General features: G+C 47.0%; 3 protein-coding genes across 3 annotated transcripts; 2 read left to right on the top strand and 1 right to left on the bottom strand.

The window, feature by feature from the left end:
* Positions 1 to 596: 596 nt before the first annotated feature.
* Positions 597 to 20,076, top strand: LOC117192866 (putative fatty acyl-CoA reductase CG8303). The gene is made up of 7 exons (XM_033397620.1): positions 597 to 606; positions 1,515 to 1,716; positions 17,366 to 17,804; positions 18,422 to 18,926; positions 18,991 to 19,432; positions 19,503 to 19,760; positions 19,851 to 20,076. Exons 1-7 carry the CDS (start codon positions 597 to 599, stop codon positions 19,981 to 19,983), a joined length of 1,989 nt encoding a protein of 662 aa, XP_033253511.1. The 3' UTR covers positions 19,984 to 20,076.
* On the bottom strand, positions 8,515 to 9,912 carry LOC108159657. Its single transcript, XM_017293131.2, has one exon. It carries the CDS (start codon positions 9,702 to 9,704, stop codon positions 8,532 to 8,534), a length of 1,173 nt encoding a protein of 390 aa, XP_017148620.2. The 5' UTR covers positions 9,705 to 9,912; the 3' UTR covers positions 8,515 to 8,531.
* A 1,354-nt stretch (positions 20,077 to 21,430) lies between the features above and the next one.
* LOC117192625 (putative fatty acyl-CoA reductase CG8306) lies at positions 21,431 to 25,940 on the top strand. The gene is made up of 6 exons (XM_033397346.1): positions 21,431 to 21,827; positions 24,054 to 24,638; positions 24,690 to 24,799; positions 24,859 to 25,309; positions 25,365 to 25,622; positions 25,694 to 25,940. Exons 1-6 carry the CDS (start codon positions 21,820 to 21,822, stop codon positions 25,830 to 25,832), a joined length of 1,551 nt encoding a protein of 516 aa, XP_033253237.1. The 5' UTR covers positions 21,431 to 21,819; the 3' UTR covers positions 25,833 to 25,940.
* The last annotated feature ends 1,843 nt before the right edge of the window (positions 25,941 to 27,783 follow it).

Genomic DNA, 27,783 nt, shown 5'->3' with positions numbered 1-27,783 from the left:
TCCAAAACGGTTGCTTAATTAATTAAATTGGTCATCTCGAAATATGCAAATGCCTTTTTATCTGGGAAATACCAGGCTGAGACTCCTCCTCTTACCACTTTCCATTGCGTGTCACAGAAATTATTGCCAATTTTAGCATTTCCTTATGTTGTAGGGCGCCGGGGGGAGTACCTCTAATTACGGCACGGCACAGCTCTGTGTGTGTATGTTTGCGGCTGGTTAGGCCTACGGCTTGAGGTTTTTTCTGTTTGTTTGTCTCTTCCCCTCCTTTATGTAGGTCACCTGCAGTTGAAGATCGCTGGAGCTTTCTAAGCTTCCGTCAGAGAAGATCATTGAAACGGACAGTTTTGTAATGTTATTTGCTTTGGTATCATCAAGGCGTCTATCAATCAATCAATTAATCAGCAAAACAAAGCATTTTTGCATAATTAATCAACGAAAACGTGGATCTGCTCCACGTCATACGATCCCCCAGAGTTTTTTTCCTTCCCGCATTGACACCGGACTCAAATTATGAACATCAGCAGTATATATATATATGTATGTACTATACCAGATATATGTAACTGTATCGTTCTTGACCAGAATAAAGTGCAATGGTCAGCGGTAAGAGACAAAGAACAGGAAGCTAGGTGACCCGCTTGAAGACCTCAAATTATTTGGAAAACTAAAATCATTTCAAGAGAATTAACGAAAATTTGTGGGAGTACGAGTAAAGTAATTCCTTGGATTCATTTTTACGTTGTTGAGTGTATTGTCTTCTAAGTCGAATCGCTTAACTCAAGCACCAGTCGCTGTCTCGCTTTCACCCGCTGGTTGCTGGTTGCGCCAAACGGCAGCCAAAGACATTGCCAGATCCACTCAAAAGATACCACGCACTCGTAATAGATCCGACCATGAGAGGGGGGCACACAGGTGGGAGAGGTAGGGGGTGGAGAGTCAGCTTTCTCAGTTACCGAAAACATTGCCGATGTTGCTGTCTTGCTGCTTCGTTAGCCTCTCAAAAGTGCTGCTCTCTCTCTACGTGCTCCGTGCTCCGTGCTCCGTGCTGCGCTCTCCACTAGTTTTGGTGTTTCTCTGCCTTCAGAAGAGTGTGCTTATTTCGCTCGCTCTTTGCACCCAGTAATGAAGGGTATATTTGATTAGTCCGGACAATAAATATTTATGATCAGTAACATTCTCAATTATATAGATGGTACAATTTCAATATAGCACGTTTCTACAATTTATGAATATTATCTGGCCAACAAACTATAAACAAAGAAACGCAACGTTTCTGCTTAATTGTCTTTAGATATTTTTTTCTAATAGTGGGTATCTCACAGTCGGAATGTCGACTCTACTGACTCTACTGTTATTTGTTTTTGGTTATTCGGTTTCGTCGCTGACTTCTGATTGTTTTCTGTTCCGATTTTCATTACTTAGCTTTGACGATCTTTGTGAGTTGAAAGCCAGAGACGAGACAGTGCCGAGGAGCTAGAAAAAGAGAGCCACAGAGACTGTGAGTGTTTCAGATTCCGATTTTGAGTGCAAGTTTGGGTTTCAGCTTAAGCTCCGGTCGCGCCATTTCCTCGGATCAGTCTGCGTTGAGCGTGCGTTGGCATTGGCAGCAAAAGAAGAAAACCTCTTAGCCTACTCCTCTCCTCCTCCTGCACCGCGTCCCAGTGTGCTCGGCCACCCCCTCCCGCTGCAGACTTTGGTCGATATAGTTTTTCGGTTAGTTTACACTTCCACATAAACAGTTAACACCCAACACTGGCCATCACGACCGTCGTGTGTCCCGGTCGTCTACGTCTGCGTCTGCCCACCCAAAATCAAATCAAGTGCAAAGTGAAACCCCCGAATCGAACCAAACCAAACCGAACAGAACCGACGCGTGGTGCAATCAATGATAAGTCATCGAAAGTACAACCGATTGCAACAAATTTCGATCGAGTCGAGAATAGATTGCCAAACACTTGGTAATCGATGACCCAGCGGAAGTGACGAAAGACCTTTGTGCTCAGTTTATCGGATATTTGTTTGCTTTCAAGGAAAACCCATTGGAATATCTGTTTGTTTTTCAATTTTCACTCGAATGTTTGTTTTTCTTTCAGCTTTACAAGTTTTACCTCTCTCTCTCGCTCGCTCGCTCGCTCGCTACCGCTCTCTTGGTTTCCATGTGTGTTTCGGTTTTCCTATCAGTGTGTGCTGGTTAAGTTTTTCGCGACTGTTTTCCACATGTTGTTTTGCTGACTTTGCTAGAAAATTCATTGGCAAACCAAAGTAATTGTATTGCCTTTAGAAATATACATATGCTTATAAGAGCATTTTTCCTGGTCTTTTCGCAAACAATTTTTAAGTTTTCTCTGGAACTGACAGCGTGGCCAAATCCAGAAACGCTTATTTCTTTCTTCTGGTTCTGGCATGGTTCTATAATTTATTACATTTTTTTTGGATGACTGACATCGTTTTTAACGCTGCCAACCGGTTTACCAAATGTTCCAGAGGAATATAAATAAATACTAATACAGTTTTTATACCCGATACTCAAAATGAGTATTGGGGTATATTAGATTTGTGGTAAAAGTGGATGTGTGTAACGTCCAGAAGGAATCGTTTCCGACCCCATAAAGTATATATATGCTTGATCAGCATCAATAGCCGAGTCGATTGAGCCGTATCGTTTTTAACGCTGCCAACCGGTTTACCAAATGTTCCAGAAGAATATAAATAAATACTAATACAGTTTTTATACCCGATGCTCAAAATGAGTATTGGGGTATATTAGATTTGTGGTAAAACTGGATGTGTGTAACGTCCAGAAGGAATCGTTTCCGACCCCATAAAGTATATATATGCTTGATCAGCATCAATAGCCGAGTCGATTGAGCCCTGTCTGTCTGTCCGTCCGTCCGTCCGTCCGTCTGTCCGTCTGTCCGTCCCCTTCAGCGCCTAGCGCTCAAAGACTATAAGAGCTAGAGCAACGATGTTTTGGATCCAGACTTCTGTGATATGTCACTGCTACAAAAATATTTCAAAACTTCGCCCCGCCCACGTAGCATAGGCGGCTTTGCTTAGAGTAAAACATTAGCGCCTAGATCTCAGAGACTACAAAAGAGCAACCAAATTTGGTATCCACACTCCTAATATATCGGACCGAGACGAGTTTGTTTCAAAATTTCGCCACACCCACTTCCGCTCCCGCAAAGGACGAAAATCTGGGGATATTCAAAAATCTCAGAGACTATTAAGGCTAGAGTAACCAAATTTGGTATCCGCACTCCTGTTAGATCTTACTATAAAACGTGTATCTCAAAATTTCGCCCCACCCCCTTCCGCACACACAAAATCACAACCACACAGACGAAAATCTGTTGCATCCACAATATTGCACATTCGAGAAAACTTAAAACGCAGAATCATAGATTATGACCATATCTATCAGATTGCTGAATCTGGATCAGATCGGATCATTTTTGTAGCCAAAAGCAAGAAATCAATTTGCAGTGGCTACGCAGCGCCCGACGTCCCGCTCAGACTGATTTTCTGTCTCTCTCGCACGCACTCTTTGTGGTGTCGTTTAATATTATCGGCGTCTGCCGGAGGAGAGCCATACTGACTTAGTATCGGGTATAACTGTAGAGTTGCGGTGTCAGCAGCAACTCACAACGTTCCACCTCGTTTTATCTTGGACGTTGACATGCAATGACTCCATCTTTCAAGAGGCGATGCAGTTACTGCACCGTCAAGTGGTGGGTGTGAAACCAGCAGAAGGCTGTTACGCGCGGATCCCAGGCAAAACGCAGCCCTCCTCCCGCCCAACCGACCGAGGGGCGCTGCCGCATGATAGATATTAGACTAACATTCGAGGAAAATTAGCACTAAACTTACTAAGAAACTAAGCATGCAATCAAAATACAAATACCACTACAATTACTAATTACTAGAAAGGTGTGTAAGGATTAGTAATTTAATAAGAGGACGATATAATATGGTAGAGGGAATTATAATCCGAACATAAGACCCTAAACGGTTCATGCAAGGAATAATTCGATCTACAAAGGGGAAGGAACAACGGTATAAAATTTCTAGTCATTCTAATAGGAATCGTGAAGTTTATGCGGCTCAACAGATCAGGGCTGTCTATGTCACCCCTGATCAAAGTGTGCATAAATATCACACCAAACATTTTTCTACGGTTAACTAAGGATGGGAGGTTTACTAATAGTAGTCTACTAAAGGAAGATGGGAGTCTTACACCCGCATCCCAGTTAAGGCCCCGCAGAGCAAAGAGTAAAAAGTTTTTCTGTACTGATTCTATACGGTCCTGGTGTACTTTGTACTGAGGGCACCATACACAGGAGCCGTATTCTAAGATCGGACGAACAAGCGAGGTATAGAGAGTCTTTGTTATATAGGGGTCGTCAAATTCCTTTGACCACCTCTTTATAAACCCAAGCACGCCCATGGTCTTATTTACCATGGTAGAAATGTGTTCGGAAAACTTTAACTTGGGGTCCAACATAACACCCAGATCATCCACCAGGGTAATTCTCTCAAAAGAACCACCAAATAGGGTATAGGGAGCCAACAAAGGGCTAGAACGATGAAATGTCATAACTTTGCATTTCGAGGCATTAAGGTGTAACAGGTTTGCACAACACCATGACTGAAAGTTATTGAGATCGGATTGCAAGCGAGAATGAAATGAGATGTACTGGACACAGAGTATAACATCATCCGCATACATAAGTACTCGAGAGTATGTTAATACTGAAGGCAAGTCATTAATAAAGAGTGTGAAGAGTAAGGGGCCTAGATGGCTGCCTTGTGGTACTCCCGGAGAAACCTTTACTGGTAAAGAAAGGGAGTTTTTGAAGAGGACTCTTTGAGACATAGAACAAAGATAGCTAGAAATCCATCTCAGGAGGTTGGGCGGAAACCCTAAAAAGACAAGTTTATGCGCTAAAAGGGAATGGTTTACAGAGTCGAATGCTTTACTAAAGTCGGTGTAAATAACATCCGTCTGTAAGTTACATTGAAAGCCTTTAATAATGAAAGAGGTAAACTCTAACAAGTTCGTGGTGGTTGATCGCCGCCTTATAAATCCATGCTGAGTTGGAGATATAAGTGAGTTGCAGAGATGTTGCAAGTGCGGAGTTAAAACATTCTCAAACATTTTAGGAATAGCGGATAACTTTGCTATACCTCTATAATTTTTTGCATCAGACTTGCTACCTTTTTTATGGAGAGGAATTATAAACGATTCCTTCCAGATCGGGGGGAAGCAAGAAGAATCAATGGACAGGGTGAATAGTTTAAGCAAAGGTCCACACAGAGCCTCGGCGCAGTACCTGAGTACACAACCTGGAACCCCGTCTGGACCCGGTGAAAACACCGGCTTAACTAGTCGAACATCATGAAGTAGGGAACATTCATTTAACAAGGGACTGAAAATGCCGTTCGACCTCGGTAAACCGTATGGGTACGGATGACCAGAGTAGCTTTCCTCAGAATAGGTGGTTTGGAAAAATTGGGCAAAAAGATCGGCAATTGCCTGATCATTATTTGCCGACGTATTACAAAATGATAGCGAGGATGGGTGTGCGTACGTTCTACGCTTACTGTTTACGAAGCTGTAAAACTGTTTAGGGTCCTGAGAAAAACGTATCCTTCATCGAGATAGGTAGTTCTTATAGCATTGAGCATTAAGAACTGAAAAGTTTGACCGAGCTATTACATAGCGAGAGTGAGAAGTAGGAGAACGCACTTCTTGAAATTTTTTATAAAGTCTTGATTTTAAGTTTTTTAGACTGGATAACTCTTTGGTAAACCAAGGGGGTTTTCCAGATCTAGTCGGACAAGAAAGCGGGACACAAGAATCGAAAAATGTGCCAAGAGCATTGTAAAAAATGTTTGTGCCTTTTATGATATCAGTGCACAAGTACAAAGCGGACCAATCAAAATCCCTAATGAGGTTATTCAGCTTCGCAAACTCGGCTTTACGAAAGCAGCGGACACGTTCGGGCAGCCTACTCGACCGATCCAATATAGTTGGTCCTATATCTAGCGACACCTCGAAAGTAGGGTGGTAGGCGTCTTCAGGTATAGTGAGCGGAAGGGCTCGGGTTAACAACACTATGGTCGGATCCGATACAAAGCACAGATCAAGCAATCGACCCAAGGAATTTTTCACATGGTTGACTTGAGACAGGGATAGGTCAAGCAAGCCGTCCACAAAGTCATGTCGTGACATGGGCACTAGGATACTAGACTCGTTTACCGAAGACCAAACAGTTCCTGGCAAGTTGAAGTCACCAAGAACTATCATACGATCTTTATCAGATAGCGAGGAAGAAACAGCGGTTAAAGCGGACAAGTGCTGCTCATAAATTGAAATATCCGAAGAAGGTGGGATATACGAGCAAGTAATGAATATAGCGAAAGCGGGAAGAATCAGTTTTACACACAGGAATTCCAGTTCCTGTTGAACTTGGACTGTGAAGTGTTCCGACGTGAAGTAAGAGTCCACTGCAATTAGAACCCCCCCTGCCCGTCGAGACAACGGTCCTTTCTAAAAGTTGTGTACCGACCTGCCAAAACCTCGGAACTAAGAATGCCCGGCTTTAACCAGGTTTCAGTAAACACAATAACGTGGGAAGCAAATGCAACACTATCCCGGAAAAGAATGCTTACTACGCAAGCCTCTTACATTCTGATAGGTTACTAAAAGAGAAGTTAGTTTTTTGGAAAGGTGGAAGCAAGACGGGAAGTTGAGGAAGAGGAAGTTGAGGTTGAGGGTGGCACACTGGAAAGATTTGGAAGGGATGCATAAACCGTTTCTGTCCCTCGCAGGGGGGGCTTGGTGAGACGTAGCAAAATTATGCAAATCTTAGGGCATATACTCGTGCAGTTAAAGCTATCTCTCAATAGCCAATAGACAATGTAGATAGCTATCAGGTATATACACCAGTATATAATAGATTCCACGTTTTTCTCAACTCAAAATACATAAAAAAATATTGTTGGTAAACATCAACAATAGAGAGGATCGGTGCAAGAAAAAAGAATTCATCTCTTGATTTCTGACCTCTACAGACACGAATCGAAAGATCATCTGTCTCCGATTATTCAAGGTTTTTCGCCTAACAAAATGTCAAGTTCAACGATCCCCCAACCTTCTCTTATACCCCATCCCCATCCATACATCAATCTGTCTGTTTCAAAGCCAACCCACGAAGAACTTTACAGAGTTCAAAAAACAAAAACTATTTCAAATACGAGATGGAGATGGAAATATGACAAAAATATGCCTCGAACGAAACTCAAATGGCGTTGGGTTGGAGCCTGTGAAGATTTTATGCAAATCATTGGTCGAGACCTCTAAAACTGTTTAGAGTAGGTGGCATTGTCTCTCGCAGATATCCCTCCATCCCATCCCATCGCAGCCACCAGCTACCAGCCACCGGCCCGTCGACCCATTTCCATCTTCTAATCCAAAATTTGCATAATTCTATCGCACGGAATCGGACCATGTGGTTGTGGCTATGGCATTTGAAAGCGAAATGCCTTGAGCAAGCGAATGTAAAGAAATAGGCAAGTCATCTGGCCAATTGGCCAAGCACAAATGTGTTGAGTCACCATTTGGAAATGGAAAAGCAAGCGAAGGTCAGTGAAGGTTAGCAAAGTGGGCCTGATCTGTCAGTTGGTCAATTATCAGGCGAATCAATTAGCGATCAGGTGATAAACCCCCAAAAAATATGTGCAACTGTAGCAGCAGCTATCGGACAAGAGCTGGAGTGTATCCATGTGATGGGATTGGATTCGAATCATCTGCATGCCCAGACATCAGAGACTTTGGAGATCAACACGACGCATGCGATGCGACCGTGACCGTGCATTTTGATTAAGTTGTTTGTCTTCGAAGTTCGAACAGAAACTCTAGCTACAAACATCTTTGGGGCCCAACTCTGGCCCAACCCAGACAGACCAGACGCTGCTTGGGCTCTGGGATCTCTGGCAGCGCGGCGGCCTTGACACAAATTTGTGTTAGCGTCAAACACGAATCCCACGAAAATGCTCAAAAAATTAATCTCTCCGCTGAAGAAATTGTTACGCATTTTGTTCATTATCTCTTCCACTTGCACAGACCTTAGCAGACCTTAGGCAATGGAAAACCCCAACCCTCCGCGTGAGTGCTAACTACAGCGGTTATACCTTGATTTGATTTCTCTGATTTTCTCATTCGCGTCTCTTTCTGTATCGCGTATATACGCCTCATTTGCCATTAATTAGTGAAGCTATTGATGGCCTCATGAGGCGAGGCGAACAAAGGCAGGCAGTGTGCCACCGATCACCGATCGGCCGTGGGAAACGGCCTTGGCTTCAATGTTTCACTTAATTGAAAGCATTGAGAATTGGAAATCGATTGAGAGTGTTGTGTCGGATACATTCCGATTACAGCGGAATGCTTAAAATGTGCGAAAGTACAGTTAATAGTGTTGAAAAGAAGACATAAAAGTCCAACAAAAATTATGTTTGAGCTCTATTTAAATACTGTATAATTCTGTGGATTGCTTTTTTGCGTCCGCTGCGAAGAAAGATTGGCTGCCGCTCGGCGGTGGGTTGGTCAGCTGTTCGAAGTAGCTGCACACGGGAGCTGGGGCGCGTTCCATCCTCGTGATGGTCATGTCAAAGGGCGGTGTCTTCCCCACATTCTCCGGTCGCTTGCGCAGAGCGGCTTGCGGCGGTTTCTCCTCCAGGACGGAATCATCCTCCAGCCTGGCATCCTCTGGGTGCTTCTGCATGAGCAGGTGGAAGCCGACAGGCTTGCGTCTGCACGTCAGGCGATCGATTACTTTCTGGTAGTTTGAGGACCTGATCGAGGGCAGCTGCAGGTGGTGAAAGCTGCGGCGACTGTCGTAGTAGCCCCCGGGGTGTCTCCCCAGGCCACTGTGACTGCCGTCGCTGGGATTGAAATCGTCGCCGGGCTCTAGATCCTCGCTGCACCGCTGACTGGGGCAAGTGTGCCAGGTGTGCCAGTGATTTGCCTCCTCAGCCTCTGCGCGCTTGCGCAGCCACTCCTTGCTGGCGCCAGAGTAATCGTCCTGATTTTGTGCCTCGTCGCGACGGCTCATGGTCACGTCCCCGTCTTGGGCCTCGGCGCGAGAATCATCCGGCCTGGGCAGATTGTAGCCCCTGCGCGACTTTTGTAGCTCGTAAGCTTGGCGCTTGACCTCCTTCTGGCGCTGGTACCGCCGCCTCTTGCTGTAGTCCTTGGCCGCTCTGTTAGGGTCCTTAGCCCTACGGCGGGGTCGACTCGACTCTCGATTCCGCCTGTCGTCGGCATCGTAGATAACGTCGGACTTGGAGATACCTGGAGCCTGTGCATCGCGTCTCGCAGGTCCCCGGGTCCACCTTCGCCTGTTTTCTTCAATGATCAGCTGCTGGCGCCGCATGTGCTCCTCGGGGTTCTGCAGGATGGTGCGCCGACCCACCTCCCACACGGACCCACTTCGCTGGCTGCTGGCCATCGGCAGCTCCATGAGCTCCCCACTGGCCACAGGGCCATCATCGAACCGGTGCAACTGGGAATGCACCCCGGAGGGCGAGTCGGGGTTGTAGTTCCGCCAGTCGAAGCGCCTGTGGCTCAGGAGCCGCACCTGCTGCAGCTTTCCCCAGCAATGGTTCAGTCCCCGAGCCACTTTCAGCGTGCAATTCATTCTAAATATTGTTACAGAAAATTTTGATTACTACCAACACGAGGCTGAATATTTCTGAAATGATTGTTTGGTTTTTTTCTGAGAACTAAATTTTGTGTAGAAATCCAAGCGGAACAAATGTATTGTTTTGTTTGGAAAACGTTGAAAATGGATGACCGAAATTTTTGTGAACTGAATACTTGGGAGGTTATGATGATTTCTTATCAAACAATTCGATTTGACAGAAAATGCCGGACTCCTACATTGGGGTGTTGTGAAGGCATTTGAAGCATTATCTGAACAGACTAAAGGTTTTTTGTAAGCGTGAATATCTTTTTCGTTGTTCATCAATCATTCATCATTGCTCATCAGAGAAAACTCTGAAGAATGGATAGTGCTGAAGTCCAAGAACCATCAAATTCCGGTCATCACTTCTTCACTTCCTCTGTATCTACTTATCATTGAATGGCCTTTGACTCGACTGCACTTCTGCCGGCAAGCGGATTTTGATCTCGCAGACAGACGGAAGCTGCCTTGAGTGGGGGACTTTTTATACCCGATACTCAAAACGAGTATTGGGGTATATTAGATTTGTGGTAAAAGTGGATGTGTGTAACGTCCAGAAGGAATCGTTTCCGACCCCATAAAGTATATATATTCTTGATCAGCATCAATAGCCGAGTCGATTGAGCCCTGTCTGTCTGTCTGTCTGTCCGTCTGTCCGTCGGTCCGTCTGTCCGTCCGTCCGTCTGTCCGTCCCCTTCAGCGCCTAGTGCTCAAAGACTATAAGAGCTAGAGCAACGACGTTTTATATGAGGACTTCTGTGATATGTCACTGCTACAAAAATATTTCAAAACTTCGCCCCGCCCACTTCCGCCCCCACAAAGGACGAAAATCTGTGGCATCCACATTTTCAAAGATACGATAAAACCATAAACGCAGAATCGTAGAGTAGAGTAGTAGTATGTTCTAGAGTGTAAAATCGTATAATTATTATAGCCAGAATCAAGAAAACAATTTCATTCTTTCTCGCTCTGTCTCTCTCTAACACACAGGTTTCATGGTCGGTTTTGCCAATTGCAAAATATGAGTTCAAGGATCTCAGAACCTATAAGAGCCAGAGCAACCAAATTTGGTATCCACACTCCTGTGATATCGGACCTTGACCGTTTCGTGTCCAATTTTCGCCACACCACCTACCGCCCCTGCAAAGGACGAAAATCTGGGGCATCCACAAATCTCAGAGACTATTAAGGCTAGAGTAACCAAATTTGGTATCCGCACTTCTGTTAGATCTCACTATAAAACGTACATATATCTCAGAATTTCGCCTCACCCCCTTCCGCCCACACAAAGGACGAAAATCTGTTGCATCCACAATATTGCACATTCGAGAAAACTAAAAACGCAGAATCATAGATAATGACCATATCTATCAGATTGCTGAATCTGGATCAGATCGGATCATTTTTGTAGCCAAAAGCAAGAAATCAATTCGCAGTGGCTACGCAGCGCCCGACGTCACGCTCAGACTGATTTTCTGTCTCTCTCGCACGCACTCTTTGTCGTGTCGTTTAATATTAGCGGCGTCTGCCGGAGGAGAGCCATACTGACTAAGTATCGGGTATAAATGTAGAGTTGCGGTGTCCGCAGCAACTCACAACGTTCCCCCTCGTTTCAATCTGTTTTATCTGCTACACCTTTTATCTAATAAACCAAGACTCGAGACTAAGTAGGTTAGGTTAGGTTATGGCGGTAGCCGGGAGGGGGGGATGCGACCCTCCCGCCACCGAGCTCACTTGGACCTATAGAAGGTCCGTTGTGTTGCCGCGTGGGCATGTGCCCCTTCTCGTTGCCTGAACCGTGAGAGCAGACTACTGCAGGATTAAGGGCAGTCCCATCCGGTAGCTTGGATGTATTTGGACAAGGTCCCTGGTTTGATTTCGGACAGGTCCAAAATGTCCGTGAGGAAAGCGGCCCCGAGAATACGAAGACGACGATTTCCAAGGGCTGGGCAATGGCAGAAGAAGTGGAGGACCGATTCCTCCTCCTCCTCGTCGCGACAACTCCTGCAGAAGTCGTTATGAGGGATTGACAGTCTGGAGGCATGAGTGCCGATCTGCCAGTGTCCCGTAATGGCTCGAGTAACTGAGTCTATACAGCTCTGCTGAGCGCTTCTTCGATCGATATGGCCATATCAATCTTGAGACTTTACAGGAGACGGTTTGCTGCCATCTCCTATTGGCATTTTGCTCGAACAATTCGTGCGTTAGGAGCCTGCACGTAGCTAAGGGCATCGCTACCTGCTCCCTCTCCGATAGGAGAGGGATCGTAGTACCCTGCCTGGCTAGCTCGTCGGCGGCGGCGTCGGCCGGGGACCCATATAAGGAAGAGATCCAACTGCTCTGCGATCTCGTGCAGAGACCTTTGCAGTCATTTACAGTCGCTGAATTCGACGATATTGAGCCTAGAGCTTTAATAGCCGCTTGGCTGTCCGAGAAGACGCACACTAAGTGCGTGTCTAGACTTAGTTTGGAGACTATAGAAATGGCCTCCTTGATGGCTTCAATCTCCGCTTCATGGAGATGGCTTCACTACAGTGGTCCGGGAGCCTGAAGCAATGACTGATTTTCAGCTCGCTGCAGTAGACTCCGCCTCCCACGCGGCCGTCTAGCTTTGAGCCATCAGTGTAGAAGTGGACCGCATTTGCAGGTCCTGGTTCGCCCATCTCCCAGTACTCCCTAGGTGGGATTGATACCTGGAAGGGCGTCGAGAGGTGATCACTAGGAATACAGTAATCTGTCCTCTCTGGTAATTGCGGGAGTCTCATCAGGAGTCCCCAGTGCCCAACCGCGGACGCCTTCCACAGTCTGGCTTCTCTCATTCTGAGGGCAGAAAGTGTTGCCACCTTCTTTCCCATGAGATTTACAGGGAGGAGGTCCAGCACAGTATCCAGGGCTACCCCTGGAGTAGTGCGTAGCCCGCCAGTGATGCATAGCTTTGCCATGCGTTGAACTCTGCTGAGTTTATTGAGGCATGTCCTTCTGTCTAAGGCTGGCCACCATACCACCACTGCATAGAGCATGATCGGTCGTATGATGGCGGTGTAGAGCCACCGGACTATATAGGGGGTCATTCCCCATTTTAGTCCGATGGCTTTCCTGCAAGTATAGAGGGCCACTGTGGCTTTCTTTACTCTGTCTCTCTATGCTCAATTTCCAGTCGAGCTTTCTGTCGAGGATTAGGCCAAGATACTTGGCGTTGCTGCTGAAAACTAGCGCTTCCCCACATAGTCTAGGAGGAATCAGTACCGGAACCTTGTACTTCCTAGTGAAAAGCACCAGTTCCGTTTTAGACGGGTTGACGCCTAACCACATTTGTCTGCCCATTTCGACATTTTCGTGAGAATACTTGTCAGAGTGCTATAGCAACATCGTCCGCATACGCCACCACACGGCAGCCACCCCCCTCTATCTCCCGCAGCAGTGTGTTCACTGCCACGTTCCATAGGAGGGGCGAGAGGACTCCGCCCTGCGGTGTGCCTCTGCAGACGAATCTGGTGCATGTTGACATCCCCAGTGATGCCTCAACCGTCCTGCATTGCAGTATCTGATCGATCAGGCTCACCGTCCTGGAGTCCTGGGCCCGCGGATTTGTAAGGTTTAAAACTTCTGATCGCCCAGGAGATGTTCTCCCGGCTTAGCAGGCTCAGGAGGGCATTTGAGACGACAGAAGGAGGCGCGAAGTAGTTGGGTCTGTTTTCATCGCAGCCAGGGAAGTGAGTATTAAGGAGAAGATTTAGCGATTCATCGCTGGACGTAGTCCACGACTGGTCGGTGTTCTTCAAGTAGCCCAGGGTGGGTGTTGTCTTCGAGAGAACTCTGCGCAAGCGCGAGGCTTCTGAGTTACTCACGATTTCGCTGCAGAACTTACGCCAGGAGGCGCGTTTGGCTTTGTTGTAGATTGACAGACTGGCATTGTATTCGGCCCAGTTTTGCTCAACGTTCTCAGCCTTAGCTTTATTGAAGAGTCTCCGGGAGGAGAATCCAGTTTCGGATTCCACCATTCAGGTTTCCTCCGGCCTCTGTTCTTGAAAGAGGGGCATGCTTTGTCGAGCGCCTTATTACAGGCGTCGGTAAAGATCTTAAGAAGACGGGTCGTTGCCTCCGTGGAGAACTCCTCCTCAGATGGGGGCTCGGGGAGAACACGACAGAGGTAATCAGAGTATCGAGACCAGTTTGTCCGCCTGATGTTCCGGAAACGAACTGGCTTCGGTACTGAGAAGGAGAAAACAGTTTCCACGTACCTGTGGTCCGAGAAGGAGTGATCTTCCAGGACCCTCCAGGAAACAATGTTACTCTGTATCTCATGAGAGGCAAGCGTGAGGTCCAGGACTTCCTTGCGGTTTTTAATAATAAAGGTGGGATCACTATCCCGGTTTAATAAGACCATCTGAGTGGTCAATAAGTAACTGAAATGGTACTCACCCCTTTCGTTTGTGTCAGTGCTTCCCCACTGACAGTGATGTGCATTGGCGTCGCACCCCACAATTAGACCGATGTCGATACCCATGCTCTGGCTCTCGGGCGGCTGGGAACATCCTCCCATCTCACGGCCTGTTTCGCCCCTGGGTAGACCTCTTTCAGAGCAGCCACCGCCTTCATGTAGAGGGCCGCAGAGCGAGCGTCTTGGCAGGCGATGGCTTTCACCTTGCCTTGATGCCACCCTGCGTCCTCACACTTTGGCGGTGGTCCGCCGTTCTCCTCCAGTTCCTGTAGGAACCGGTCCTGGAGCTCGTTCTCCACCAGGTGCCACTTATCGCGAGGGACATGGCCGTCCTCGGCGCCCCTGTCCAGGACGCCGATCAGGGTCTTGGCTTTTCTAAGTTCTTTGTTGTAGATTGACAGACTGGCATTGTATTCGGCCCAGTTTTGCTCAACGTTCTCAGCCTTAGCTTTATTGAAGAGTCTCCGGGAGGCTTTCCGGAGTTCATCCAGTTTCGGATTCCACCATTCCGGTTTCCTCCGGCCACTGTTCTTGAAAGAGGGGCATGCTTTGTCGAGCGCCTTATTACAGGCGTCGGTAAAGATCTTAAGAAGACGGGTCGTTGCCTCCGTGGAGAACTCCTCCTTAGATGGGGGCTCGGGGAGAACACGACAGAGGTAATCAGAGTATCGAGACCAGTTTGTCCGCCTGATGTTCCGGAAACGAACTGGCTTCGGTACTGAGAAGGAGAAAACAGTTTCCACGTACCTGTGGTCCGAGAAGGAGTGATCTTCCAGGACCCTCCAGGATACAATGTTACTCTGTATCTCATGAGAGGCAAGCGTGAGGGCCCGGACCTCCTTGCGGTTTTTAATAATAAAGGTGGGATCACTACCCCGGTTTAATAAGACCATCTGAGTGGTCAATAAGTAACTGAAAAGGTACTCACCCCTTTCGTTTGTGTCAGTGCGGCCCCACTGACAGTGATGTGCATTGGCGTCGCACCCCACAATTAGGCCGATGTCCTTGGCCGAACATTCTGCGATTAGAGCCCGAAGAGGCGCGTGTGGAGGGGGGTCTGGTTGATCATGCCCCATGTATGCGGAGCAGATCCTCAGAGAGCGCTCCTGGCCTTCGAGGTTCACTGCGGTGTGGTCTTCATTGCTGAAATTTGGGAGCAAAAATAAGTGCAACTCTCTTTTTGCAACGACGGCTTTCCTCCCCGTGGTGCAGAGACGCTGCTCGCCGGGGCCCCCATGGGTTCCTCGGTCCCGGTGCGCTTACCAGCCGCGATTACGCTCTGCTTGGCAGCCACCCCGGTCTCCGGTTCGCCCTTGGAGCCACCCGACTTGGAAGGACCCGATTGGCTTTTCGGGCCCCCCCTCCCTGCTGCCACTGCCTGAAGACGGTGGACCGACTCAGTCTCCTTCCCCGTCTTCTTTGGACCTGTTTTCCCAGGCGCTGGTACAGAGGGATTGGCTTGTCCCTCCGGTACTTTAAGAGGAGTACCGAGCTCCTTTGCGGTGTTTTTATACCCGATACTCAAAATGAGTATTGGGGTATATTAGATTTGTGGTAAAAGTGGATGTGTGTAACGTCCAGAAGGAATCGTTTCCGACCCAATAAAGTATATATATTCTGGATCAGCATCAATAGCCGAGTCGATTGAGCCCTGTCTGTCCGTCTGTCCGTCCGTCCGTCCGTCCGTCCGTCCGTCTGTCCGTCCCCTTCAGCGCCTAGTGCTCAAAGACTATAAGATCTAGAGCAACAATGTTTTGGATGCAGACTTCTGTGATATGTCACTGCTACAAAAATATTTCAAAACTTCGCCCCGCCCACTTCCGCCCCCACAAAAAACGAAAATCTGTGGCATCTACATTTTTAAAGATACGATAAAACCAAAAACGCAGAATCGTAGAGGATGACTATATGTTCTAGATCGTAAAATCTCAATCAGATCGTATAATTATTATAGCCAGAATCAAGAAAACAGTTTCATTCTTTCTCGCTCTGTCTCTCTCTAACACACAGGTTTCATGATCGGTTTTGACAATTGCAAAATTTGAGTTCAAGGATCTCAGAACCTATAAGAGCCAGAGCAACCAAATTTGGTATCCACACTCCTGTGATATCGGACCTTGACCGTTTCATGTCCAAATTTCGCCACACCCCCTTCCGCCCCCCAAAGGACGAAAATCTGGGGCATCCACAAATCTCAGAGACTATTAAGGCTAGAGTAACCAAATTTGGTATCCGCACTTCTGTTAGATCTCACTATAAAACGTAAATCTCAGAATTTCGCCTCCCCCCCCCTTCCGCCCCCACAAAGGACGAAAATCTGTTTCATCCACAATATTGCAGATTCGAGAAAACTAAAAACGCAGAATAATAGATAACGACCACATCTATCAGATTGCTGAATCTGGATCAGATCGGATCATTTTTTGTAGCCAAAAGCAAGAAATCAATTTGCAGTGGCTACGCAGCGCCCGACGTCACGCTCAGACTGATTTTCTGTCTCTCTCGCACGCACTCTTTGTCGTGTCGTTTAATATTAGCGGCGTCTGCCGGAGGAGAGCCATACTGACTTAGTATCGGGTATAACTGTAGAGTTGCGGTGTCCGCATCAACTCACAACGTTCCACCTCGTTATTTTGTATTTTTGATATATTTGGCATTTTTGATCCCACGAGTAGGCGGGAAGGGGTTGGTCACCCGAGGCATAGCCCGCTTGCCCCGGGAAGCCTAATTTAAGCTGGAGGTCGGCAGGTATCCAGAGTCCGCATATTAGTGACCGGGCACCCCCCCGGCCATGCATCCCTCGGCATATAACAGTGTCACCTTGGATTGGGGTAATTTCACTGAGAGTTTTCTTCTCTCCGCCCGACTACCATTCTCCAGCATCCTGGCAGAGACATGACCGTGCCAGGACCTGTTCCAGCCGCCCTTACGGGGAGAGTGTAGTCGCACTTCCACCGGTGTGTACAGTTACGGCGGGTGACGGTTCGCTCGCAACCCTCTGTGTTCTGGGTGGTGTGGGACGCAGGCCTTACCGGCTATTACTAACCGGAGCGGCTGCGCCTCAGTTCCGAGTTCACAGTTGTGCGAGCCGACCCGTCATCCGTTTGTCCCCCTGTAGCACCCGATGGCTGACGGCCGAGACTAACTAACGTAAGACTAATATTCTGTGCTGCAGCTGGGCCCAACCGATTCCAACGTTCAGCAGGAAATTGGCGCCACCGACGAATCTCGAGCCCTACACCATGGCTGTCATAACGGATCATGACAGCAGTAGCAGCACCACCGAAACCTCCACAAACTCCACCTCTAGCACCAGCACCAGCACCACCCACAACCACAGCAACAACAACAGCAGCAACCTCAGAAATGGGAAACCTCAGCACAGGAATCGTGGACCGAGCAGCCAGCGCCAACAGTTCAGCACGGCCCTGACCATTCCAGAGTTTTTTGCCCACAAAAACATCTTCGTCACCGGCGGCACGGGCTTCCTGGGGACCGTCCTGATCGAGGCCCTGCTGGACACACATCCCGAAATCGGCACCATCTATGTTCTCGTCCGGGGTAAGAAGAAGTTCGATCCCAAGGAGCGGATCAATCGCCTGCTTCAGAAGCCGGTAAGTGTGGTTACATTTGGTGTGGGTTACTCGCGAGGCCCAAGGGTCACGACCATACCCCGCCCCTTGGCACTTTCGCTGACATCATGGGTGTATCATTAAAGCCAATTACGTGCCTCTTTATGGAGCGTTAATTTGTCAGAGTCGTAACCGGTCGAAGGGAACGGGCAACGGGCCTCTCCCATCTCCCATTTCCCATTAGAGAAGCATTCCGCACTCCCTCACCGCCTATGAAAGAGTAAATTGAACCATTATCGGTAAAGTGTTAGCCAGGTTATGGCTCTGTGCTAGTGGGGATATCTGAACAATCAGTTTAATCCACAAACTTCAGTAGTTTTAGCTGATTAATTTTAGATTAAGCATTAAGAATCTCTGAGATCTATTGTAATCTTTGAACCAGTAAGAGTATCTAAGACTTCGGTACAAGCTATGTATCTTTGCCATATTTCTTTACCTTCTTTTAATGGCGCAACAAGCACATTTTTGTTGGTTTTGGAAATTACTTATTTATAAAAAAAAACCGTTCCCCCCCTGGTAGTAGTAGTAATCATAATTTGTAGACTCTCAGATACAAACAAGCAAACGGCTTATCGAAACAACGGCTTTTTCCCGCACAGATCTTCGAGAAGTACGCGGAGAAAACCCTGGCCAAGGTAGTGCCTGTCGTGGGGGAGCTGAGCGAGCCGAACTTCGGCTTCGGCGCGGATCTGCTCCAGGAGCTGATCAATCGCGTGCACGTGATCTACCACAGTGCGGCCACGATCAAGTTCAGCTCCCCGCTGCGCACTGCCATCCGCACCAATCTGACGGGCACGATGCGGACCATCGAGCTGGCCAAGCAGCTGAAGCATCTGTCAGCGTACATCTACTGCTCGACAGCCTTCTGCAACAGCAACAACCGCGGCCTGATCGCCGAGGAAGTGTACAAGTCACAGTTCGATCCTTACGACATGATGAAAATGGCCGAGGACGACGAGGCCTGGGCGGACTTCACCCAGCAGAAGTGCAAGGGCTACATCCAGGACCATCCCAACACGTACACATTCACTAAGAATCTGTCCGAGAACCTGCTGATGGCGGAGATGTCAGGACTTCCGGCGGCCATAGTCAGGCCATCGATTGGTAAGCGTTCGATTTATACATTCAAACAGAACCGACAACAATTTATAATTGATTGCTTTTCTAGTATATGGCACCTTGGAGCATCCGATGAAGGGCTGGGTGGGCAACGCCAACTCCGGCCACTTGGGCTTCCTAGCCGGCTTCGTTAAGGGAATCTTTCGGACGATGTGCGGCCAGGCTTCGGCCGTGATTGACATCATTCCATGCGATTATGTGATCAACTCCTCCCTGGTCATGGGCTGGTATGTGGGGACCCGACAGCTGGAGCAGCCGGAGATCATCCACTGCACCTCGGGCGAAGTGAATCCGCTGACGCTGTCGGAGTTCTGCACGATCATCAACGACAGCGTGGAGCGGCATCCCCCCAACAGTTTCGTGTGGAAGCCACTGACCAAGCTGCGAAACGGCTGGCGCTACAATCTATTTTTTTATCTGTTTCATTTGCTGCCTGCCATGGTATTTATAATTCCGGAGAAGCTCTTTGGCATTGGCATGCCACAGCACACGTAAGAATTCTGCTAGGACCTGCCTGAAGAATACCTCCTGCTCCCAGTTCTTAGATTGCCTCTCTTTCAGTGCCTATGAGTACATGCGCGTCTTCCAAAAAGGCACCAAGGCCTTTGACTACTTTCTGGACAAGGACTTCCGGTACTCCCTGAAGAATGCTCTCCGCATCTCCGCCATCATCCCGGAGAGCGATCGGCGGCGCTACAACTTCGATGCTAGCCAGTGTGACTGGTCGGAATTCATCGATCGCTGCCTCATAGGCATCCGACGCTTCTACTTCAAGGAGTCTGCGGTCACAACGAAATGGCACCGCAACTACTGGAAGGTGTAAGTACCCAGGACTAGTGGCCTTCTCTCCGAGCTCTCTCTCTCTGATCCAAGTCTTTCTCTCTCTCTCTTTCTCCTTCCTAACATCAGCTTCAATTTCTTCTACTATGCGGGCTATGCTGTCATCTTTGCCGTCCTGTACATTGCCCTCGTCCCCTTCCTGGGCATACAGATCGGTCTCACGCTGGCCGTGCTCATCTGGGGCTTCCTCGTCTGGCTGTAGGGGACCATCCCGCACTCCTGATCCAAATCCTGATCCTGATCTTGACTCCCTTGGACAGTGCAATATTTCTCTTTCTCCATCTTCACTCTCCCGTTCTCCTGTTCGTTTCCATCGTAGGTTGTCTTTTTAGGGTATCCATGTATTTTACTTTTAAGTCCTTTCTCTTAACACAGTCTAGTACAAGTCAATGTTCGTCGGATCGATTCTCGGATTGAAAATACGTTACAAAAAAACTGTATCATATGAAGAATAAACAAAAACAAAAGACCACACCAATCTATTCTCACACAGCAATGCAAAATGTAGCCCAAAACTTAGTCACATTAATAACTATGTAAAATTATAAAACCCATAACTAAACTGAAAATATAATGAAAACGATTGTAGATTGTTTTGTAATTATCATCCGGTATATAGTCAAATAGTCGAATAGTACGAGAACTAAACTTTAAATAATTAAATGTATAACTATTATGCAAATAAATACGACAACTTTATCAATAAGGAAAAATCTCTTGTGTACTGACTATTCCACGATACGACAGATGGCTGCTAAGTGCTATGCCCGAAAGGATTTATGATATATGTATGTACACTGCTTTCTTGCCAAAATTTCAGTTCTATTCCGTTTATTTTATGCATCAAATATATTTTTCATCTATTTATCTTATGCATTATCCTGTGATCATTGTGTTTTATTCAGGAGTCTACAAGGCTCTGTCTTATGTGCATAGGGTTAGGTTACACGTGTGGAACAGTAATCGGCACCAACACACTAAAATTTTTGTTTCATTTTGCCTACTGTCTACGCACACAAACGCACTGCAATGTGTGCGTGCCGACCGCAGCTTTAATTCCCATTTATCAAATCCTTTCAAATATTTTTCAAAAATTACATAGCATCTACATAAGCGTGACATGGATTCTACAGTGTCGTGAGTCAACATGAACAGTGGCGCCATGAATATTTTAGATATTGGTACAAACAACTTGTAGAATGTACCATTTCATTGGTACATTTGTAGCCATTAGCAATCTTCTGATGTAAAATCTTGTTCGCTGTTAACAAGGTTCTATGGGAAAAGGCCTAATGGGAAGAGCCATGCAGTGAGCGCGAGAGATATACATATATGATTCACATGGCTTTCCAGTTGAGCTGGGAACAGAGTTGCTGGCCAAGAAAATAAACCAATCCAAAACCGATTTTGTCCCAAAATTCCTATATACCCTTATCCATGGACCTCTATCTGGCCCGAGCCTTCTTAGCTGGTCTGCGTTTTTATTAAGTTTGGTATACCATCCTAAGGGTAGGGACAGCGCTAAAACCGAGAGAGAGAGCGGTTGACAAACAACTTAGGCCACCAAAGAGAGGTATGCCTAATAAAGATCACGTTATGCTTAGGCTACGATCATCATTATATCGTCATATGGTAGCGTAGCCAGCCAGCGATCATTCGTAGTTTTGCTTTTGCCGGGAGCGGAGAGCGAGCGCTCCATTCAGTTTCAAAACGAGCCGATATCGTAACTTCTCAGATACACACAAACCTGCAGATACGGTTACCAATACGCGTGCATCTGCATTTGTGTTTGTATTTTGTTTACAGTCGCATCAACATCTGGACAGGAGAAGAGAAAACATACGAAAGAAGCAAAGCAAAACGAACAACAAGCAGAAAGATTGGAAGCGAAATAAGGCTGTGTTTGGAGGAAAGAAAAATTGAACCCATTCTAGATCGATTTGCAAACGATCTTAGGCTCTAAACCCAGCGCCAGGCAACAGCAGCCGAAAGATAGATAGATATATATCTATACCCATTTCGTACACCTGCAGAAATTATGGCCAGGTAAGTAGTGTTACTCAATGTGTCTTAAACAATGCAAGACCCGATCGTGGACCCGACTTGTCAGAGGTGTGTGTGTGTGTGTGTTTTTTTGGTAGCCCGTTTGACAACTTTCGGCCAAATTTTTCTCTTTTCTCCGCTCGAAAGCTGCTATTGAGCTTAGATATTCGGTGCAAAGTTCGAAATGCGGCAGATCTGCCAAGAAACATGAATTTAAATCTATTTGTGCACGATCTTTGACATCCACTCGAATGCATTTCTTGGAATATTGTTTCTAAAAGAGCAGCCACAACGCAAATGTACAACAACTTCTCGTTATTCCATTGCATTAGCATCTCTCGACACTTTCTTCTCCATCACATAAGAGTCGACTGTGTTCTCTGAGAGAGGGAGTGTTTACAGAGAGAGCGATTGCATTCTTCAGTCTCTACTCAAACTTTGACCTGTTGACGCCTTGCCTTTTTCCTTGCTGACTAGTGGGGAAGGGAAGTGTATCCACAGATCTGTAGATCTCTGGTGCAGCAAGCCAGAGATGACGTAAGTGGTTCCGTTTTGCAGTCGTCAGAAAATCAAGCGAAAAATTACAGGTTGTCATATGTAGCTGAGGGAAGTTGAAAAACATGATCCATTGCATACAATTACATACAGACAGGCTAACAGACGATGATTGAGTCGAGGGTTTCTTAATTGCTGAGGTGGGAATAGCTTTTAAATGTATATGCACTGATACTCGTATAGTTATTAAATGTAATTAAAACGTGCACAGCCTATGGTTCCATCTACAAAACACTTTTTCCATCGAGTGTTGAGAATAGTTGAGTGGCTTCCCAGCACTGTTTCCGAACCAAAGTATAATTTGAAACAAATTTAAAGTAGCAAATCCGCAAATACAGTAAATCCCAGCAATTAATTACTGAAGATAAGCCGCGCCACTGACCAGATGGGAAATCTAATCAGAGTAACGGACAGTGCATGGTATCAGCCAGATAAGCAACGCAATTTACCACAGCACTGAATGGGATCAAAGACAGAAAAAGACAAGGCAACACATTTCTGCCTGTCTCTGGATCGTGTCACCCGCCTGCTTCGTTTCCCTTCTGTTTCGGGTAGTAGCTGCTCCAAAGTGAAAGCTCAATTTATTTTAGACAGCAATCTCTGACAAGAGGCCGCCAGGGGGCAACATGCAATCATTAACCATGACTTGACGCCTTTTTTATGGACCTGCAAAGACCTTCAGGGCCTCGCCTGTGACTGCCTGCGGAAATTTGCATTATTTTTGCATATAAATACTACAATATACATACATATAGGGAATGCTGCATTTCTTCGAGTTTCATATGGATTTGTTATGTAGAAATATATCAACGCATTTGTTGAGGGGAAAAACAGAGATTCGTCATTATAAAATCATTTGGCATAACAAAAAATTTGAGATGGCGCGGACTGTAGATCATTAAAAGAAAAAATGCGCTTGGAGTTGGCTAATTGAATGATCAAGTTGCGTGTGCCTTTCGTTGTTTGACGGGGAAAAGGTTTGGCAATACGCTGGGGACAGTTGAGAGGTGATGGGAGATGCCGAATGATATTTCAGTAGAGCTTACAGGAAAAGGCTATGGTCGATCAGTTATGTCTGTCTGTCGACGGCAACAGCCTTCAAGTAATGAATTTAAGCATTACAAAAAAATCTGTATGGAATAAAGTTCCAAAGATCTCATGACTGAATTATGCCTTTAATTCTTCAGTTTCTAAATGCATTCCTTGGCATGTTTTTTAATCAAATGACAGGTTTGAGTGCAGCCGAATACAATAGGCAATGTACCATTAGGCTAGAGTCAACTGGGACGCCCACAAATTGGATTTGAACAGTACGAGTATTGGCAGTGACCCGAAAACCGACACCCGGCACCTGCTAACAAATCATTAGCTAGATCATTATTAGAAGAGCCACAATGAGCAGAAACTTAGAACTAGCAACTCACGCGGGAAACAGGTTTTGCCTTGGAATCCAGTCGGAGATGTCCACAGAGTCGCTTGGGGTTTCGTAAGTTTGCCACGACGCGACGACAGCAGCCACTGCCATTTGAATGGGAGATGAGAGAAAGTTTGATGAGAGTTCATTTTAATTTTATGGCATCTGAAAATACATGTAGAGGCAGTTGTTATAGAAATAGAGATTGAAGGAAGAGAGACGATAACGACTGCGACTAACGTGTTCCTACAATTGCTCAGCTCTTCCATCACAGACTTCTATGCGGGGCGCAATGTGTTCATCACGGGCGCCACTGGCTTCGTGGGCGTCACCATTGTGGAGAAGCTGCTGCGCGATGTGCCCAAGGTGGGCAACCTGTATCTGCTGATGCGCGCCAAGAAGGGAAAGAGCGTGGAGGAGAGGCTCGAGGAGCTCAAGAAGAACTCTGTCTTTGATCGCTTCAAGGAGATGCAGCTGGAGTCGCGTCTCACGAAGATCGTCCCCGTTGAGGGTGATGTGGGCTTGGACAACCTGGGAATCTCGCCAAAGGACCGCCAGACGCTGATCGATAATGTAAATGTGGTGTTCCATTCGGCGGCCACCCTGGACTTCTTTCAGTCCCTCAAGGAGACAACCAACATCAATCTGAAGGGAACACGACGAGTGGTGGAACTGTGCCAGCAGCTGAAGCAACTGGATTCGCTGGTCCATGTGTCCAGCGCCTATGTGAACGCCTATCTGACAGAGGTCGAGGAGAAGCTCTATCCTTCGCCCGACGATCCCGTGAAGATCATACAGCTGGCCGAAACCCTCAACGACGAGGCGCTAAAGGCACTCGAAAAGAAGTGAGTACCTGATATTGGATTATTTTACAATTGTACGAAAATCTTTTACAGACTGCTCAAGGATCATCCGAATACGTACACTTTCACCAAGCACCTGGCCGAGCACGAGGTGGCCAATGCCGCCAGTAGCTTTCCCTGCGGCATTGTCCGCCCCAGCATGAGTGAGTGACAAACACACGGGGCTCCTACGCTTTTCGGATATAAAAACATATACTTTCAGTCACGGCGGCTTGGAAGGAACCCATTCCTGGGTGGACCATCTCGAAGAACGGCCCCCAGGGCTTCTTTATGGGCGCCTCCAAGGGAGTGCTACGCCGCCTGCCCCTAGATCCGAGCATCATCATGGACTACATTCCCATCGATGTGGTGGTCAATGGCATCATCACCACCGGCTACTATGTCAATGCGCTCAAGGCGAAGAACGCCGGCCGTCCTGCCGAGCTGCAGATCTTCCACCTGACCTCCAGCACGTACAAGCCCTTCCGCTTCGATCTGATGGCGGACAAGATCAACAGCTATCTGCACGACTATCCTTTGAACAGCGCCGTCTGGTACCCTAATCTGCGGCTGGTCAAGAGCCTCTGGGTCTTTCGGCTGAGCGCCATACTGTTCCACTTTGTGCCTGCATTCTTCCTGGATATCGTTACCCGCATCACCGGCGGCCGTCCCATGTGAGTATCACAGAGATCTCTCTTAGAATAAGAGTTTATTTTCCCCTGCTTACAGTTTGATGAGGCTGCACAAGAACGTGTGGAACTCGCTGAACACCCTGGAGCGCTTCATCTTCACGGAATGGCACTTTGACAGCAAGCGTCTACTGGCCCTTTCCAAGTCGATGGACGTGGTGGACAGGAAGAAGTTCGTCATTGACATTGGCGAGCTGACGTGGGACGAGTACTTTTCCAACACCATTCGCGGAGTGCGGCAGTACCTCAGCAAGGAGTTACCCAAGAATCTGGAGAAGGCACGTCGCAAGGATAAAATGTTAGTGATCATATAGCACCCCTATTCTATATTCCATATTCCATCGGGATACTAACGAATCTATTTGACAGTCTTCTCGGTCTGCATGTTGCCCTCCAGCTGCTGTTCTGGTTCGGAATATTCAAGCTGATCGTCTGGATCTCGGGAGTCTCCAGCGCCAAGGCGGCCCTTATCTTGCCCGTCTTCTATTATCTGTTTGGACTGCTCTAGTGCGGCCGTATTTCTAGTTGAGCATTCTCTCAATGTTATTCACGCTAAATACAATTTTTACACAAGGTTGGGTTTTACAAGAAATAAAAATACACAAAAAATAAATAATCGCGCGCAAAAGTTGGTTTTGTGCTTGTTGTTGTCAAGAATATATCGATATTGATATTACAAAAATATCATTTCATATCGTAATAAACATCGGCCAGATCTGTTGACATGAATATATTTTTTATTTTTTATTAATATTAAAGCCTACTTATATCAGAAAAATTTTCCATCGATCGAATCAGGAATGATATTCGAATGGAAACGATATAAACACAAAAACATTTCAATCTATGCAAAATTTTGTAGCAGGCGTTTTTCTGACGACTACTTAGATCAGCAAAGTAAATAGCCGATTAATACTGGAAAAGCAACGATACATATTGACAAAGCAAAAATGTGTTATGGGCGGTGTTAAGCTATTAAGCGTTTTTAACAACTGTTGCAATTTGAAGTTAATGAAAGTCGAGAGGCTGTTTATAATTCACAATTTATTTGCATATGTAAACCAACTTATCGCGTATGTACATATGGGGATGATTGGGGCGAACGATTGATGCGAGGATGTTAGTCTAATAGCTGCGACGATTAGCTCAAGACTGCCCATGCAAGGGCTGACGGGCCAAATTGCCGGACCCTATGCAGCAAGCTTAGACGCGAGCGAGAGCGTTTGATAGCCCGAGAGCGTTAGAGCTGCTCGGGGACGCTGTTAAGCCGAGTCCGAGAGTTTGCGACATAAGGAGACGAAAGAATTCCGCTGCATGCGCATATGCGGTAGCAAATGATCTTTGCAGTGGGGGCATTGGAAACGACAACACCAAAATGCATTTCCTTTAGGCCGCACCACTGGCAATAATTTAAAATATTTAAGCTGCTTGACCCGACATACTCCCCCGTTGGAAGCCTGACTTTCAACAGCATCTTTAAGGGGCAGCAGGCCCATCTTGTTGACGGCGCGCTTGGTGATTCCAGATGACGTCTTCAGCACAGCAACTCGGGCAACGCCATCTCGTCCAGGCAAAAGCTCGACCACTCTCGCCAGTGGCCACTTCATGGGAGGAAGATTCTCATCCTTGACAAGAACCAAATCTGCGACTGCTAAACTAGGCTTCGCAGTGCGCCACTTTGAGCGCTGCTGCAGTGACGTTATGTACTCCTCCTTCCACCGGGACCAAAAGAGCTGCTGCTGGTACGAAACGCGCTGCCAGCCGTCCAGGCGATCGAAGTTTAGCTGCGTGACGTCAGGCTCAGCGAACGAAGCAGGAGGGCCACCATTCAAGAAATGCGCTGGAGTTAGAACATCTAGATCGGCAGAGCTCTCTGAAATTGAAACTAAAGGTCTTGAATTAATCACTGCCGTGATGTGGCACAACAGCGTCCGCAGCTCGTCAAATCCAAGAACCGAGTTGCCTATCGCACGGTAGAAGTGGTACTTGGCCGTCTTCACTGCAGCCTCCCATAGACCACCAAAATGAGGGGAGCGCGGATGAATGAAATGCCAGTCTATAGCCTCGACCAAGCAAAAATCCAGCAGCGCCTTCTGATGGTCATCGCTGACGACCAGGCGCCTTAATTCCATCAGCTCATTCTTAGCGCCGACAAAATTGGTTGCGTTGTCTGAGTTTTTCAGTCGACCATCTACCCTGAGAAGTCCAAACTGATCCATGAATGGCGATAGCGATGCGATTGAGCTCGATGAGGAGACTGCTCCCCTTGCCCGCAGTGACTTCATGTCCTCCCATACCTGGGTTCCATGTTCAATGTCTGAGACAGTGAGTCCGGGGCGCCGAATTCGGTTGCAAAACTTGTGAATGTATCCGAAAACGCATGAATTCGCATACTTGGAATCAGCAATAATGTCCATGTAGGGCGATTTGACCAGAAGAGCCTTCCGACGAAGTTCAAG

Source organism: Drosophila miranda, assembly GCF_003369915.1.
Source record: "Drosophila miranda strain MSH22 chromosome Y unlocalized genomic scaffold, D.miranda_PacBio2.1 Contig_Y2_pilon, whole genome shotgun sequence".
Taxonomy (NCBI): Eukaryota; Metazoa; Arthropoda; class Insecta; order Diptera; family Drosophilidae; genus Drosophila; species Drosophila miranda.
This window is presented reverse-complemented; position numbering and strand designations above follow the sequence as displayed.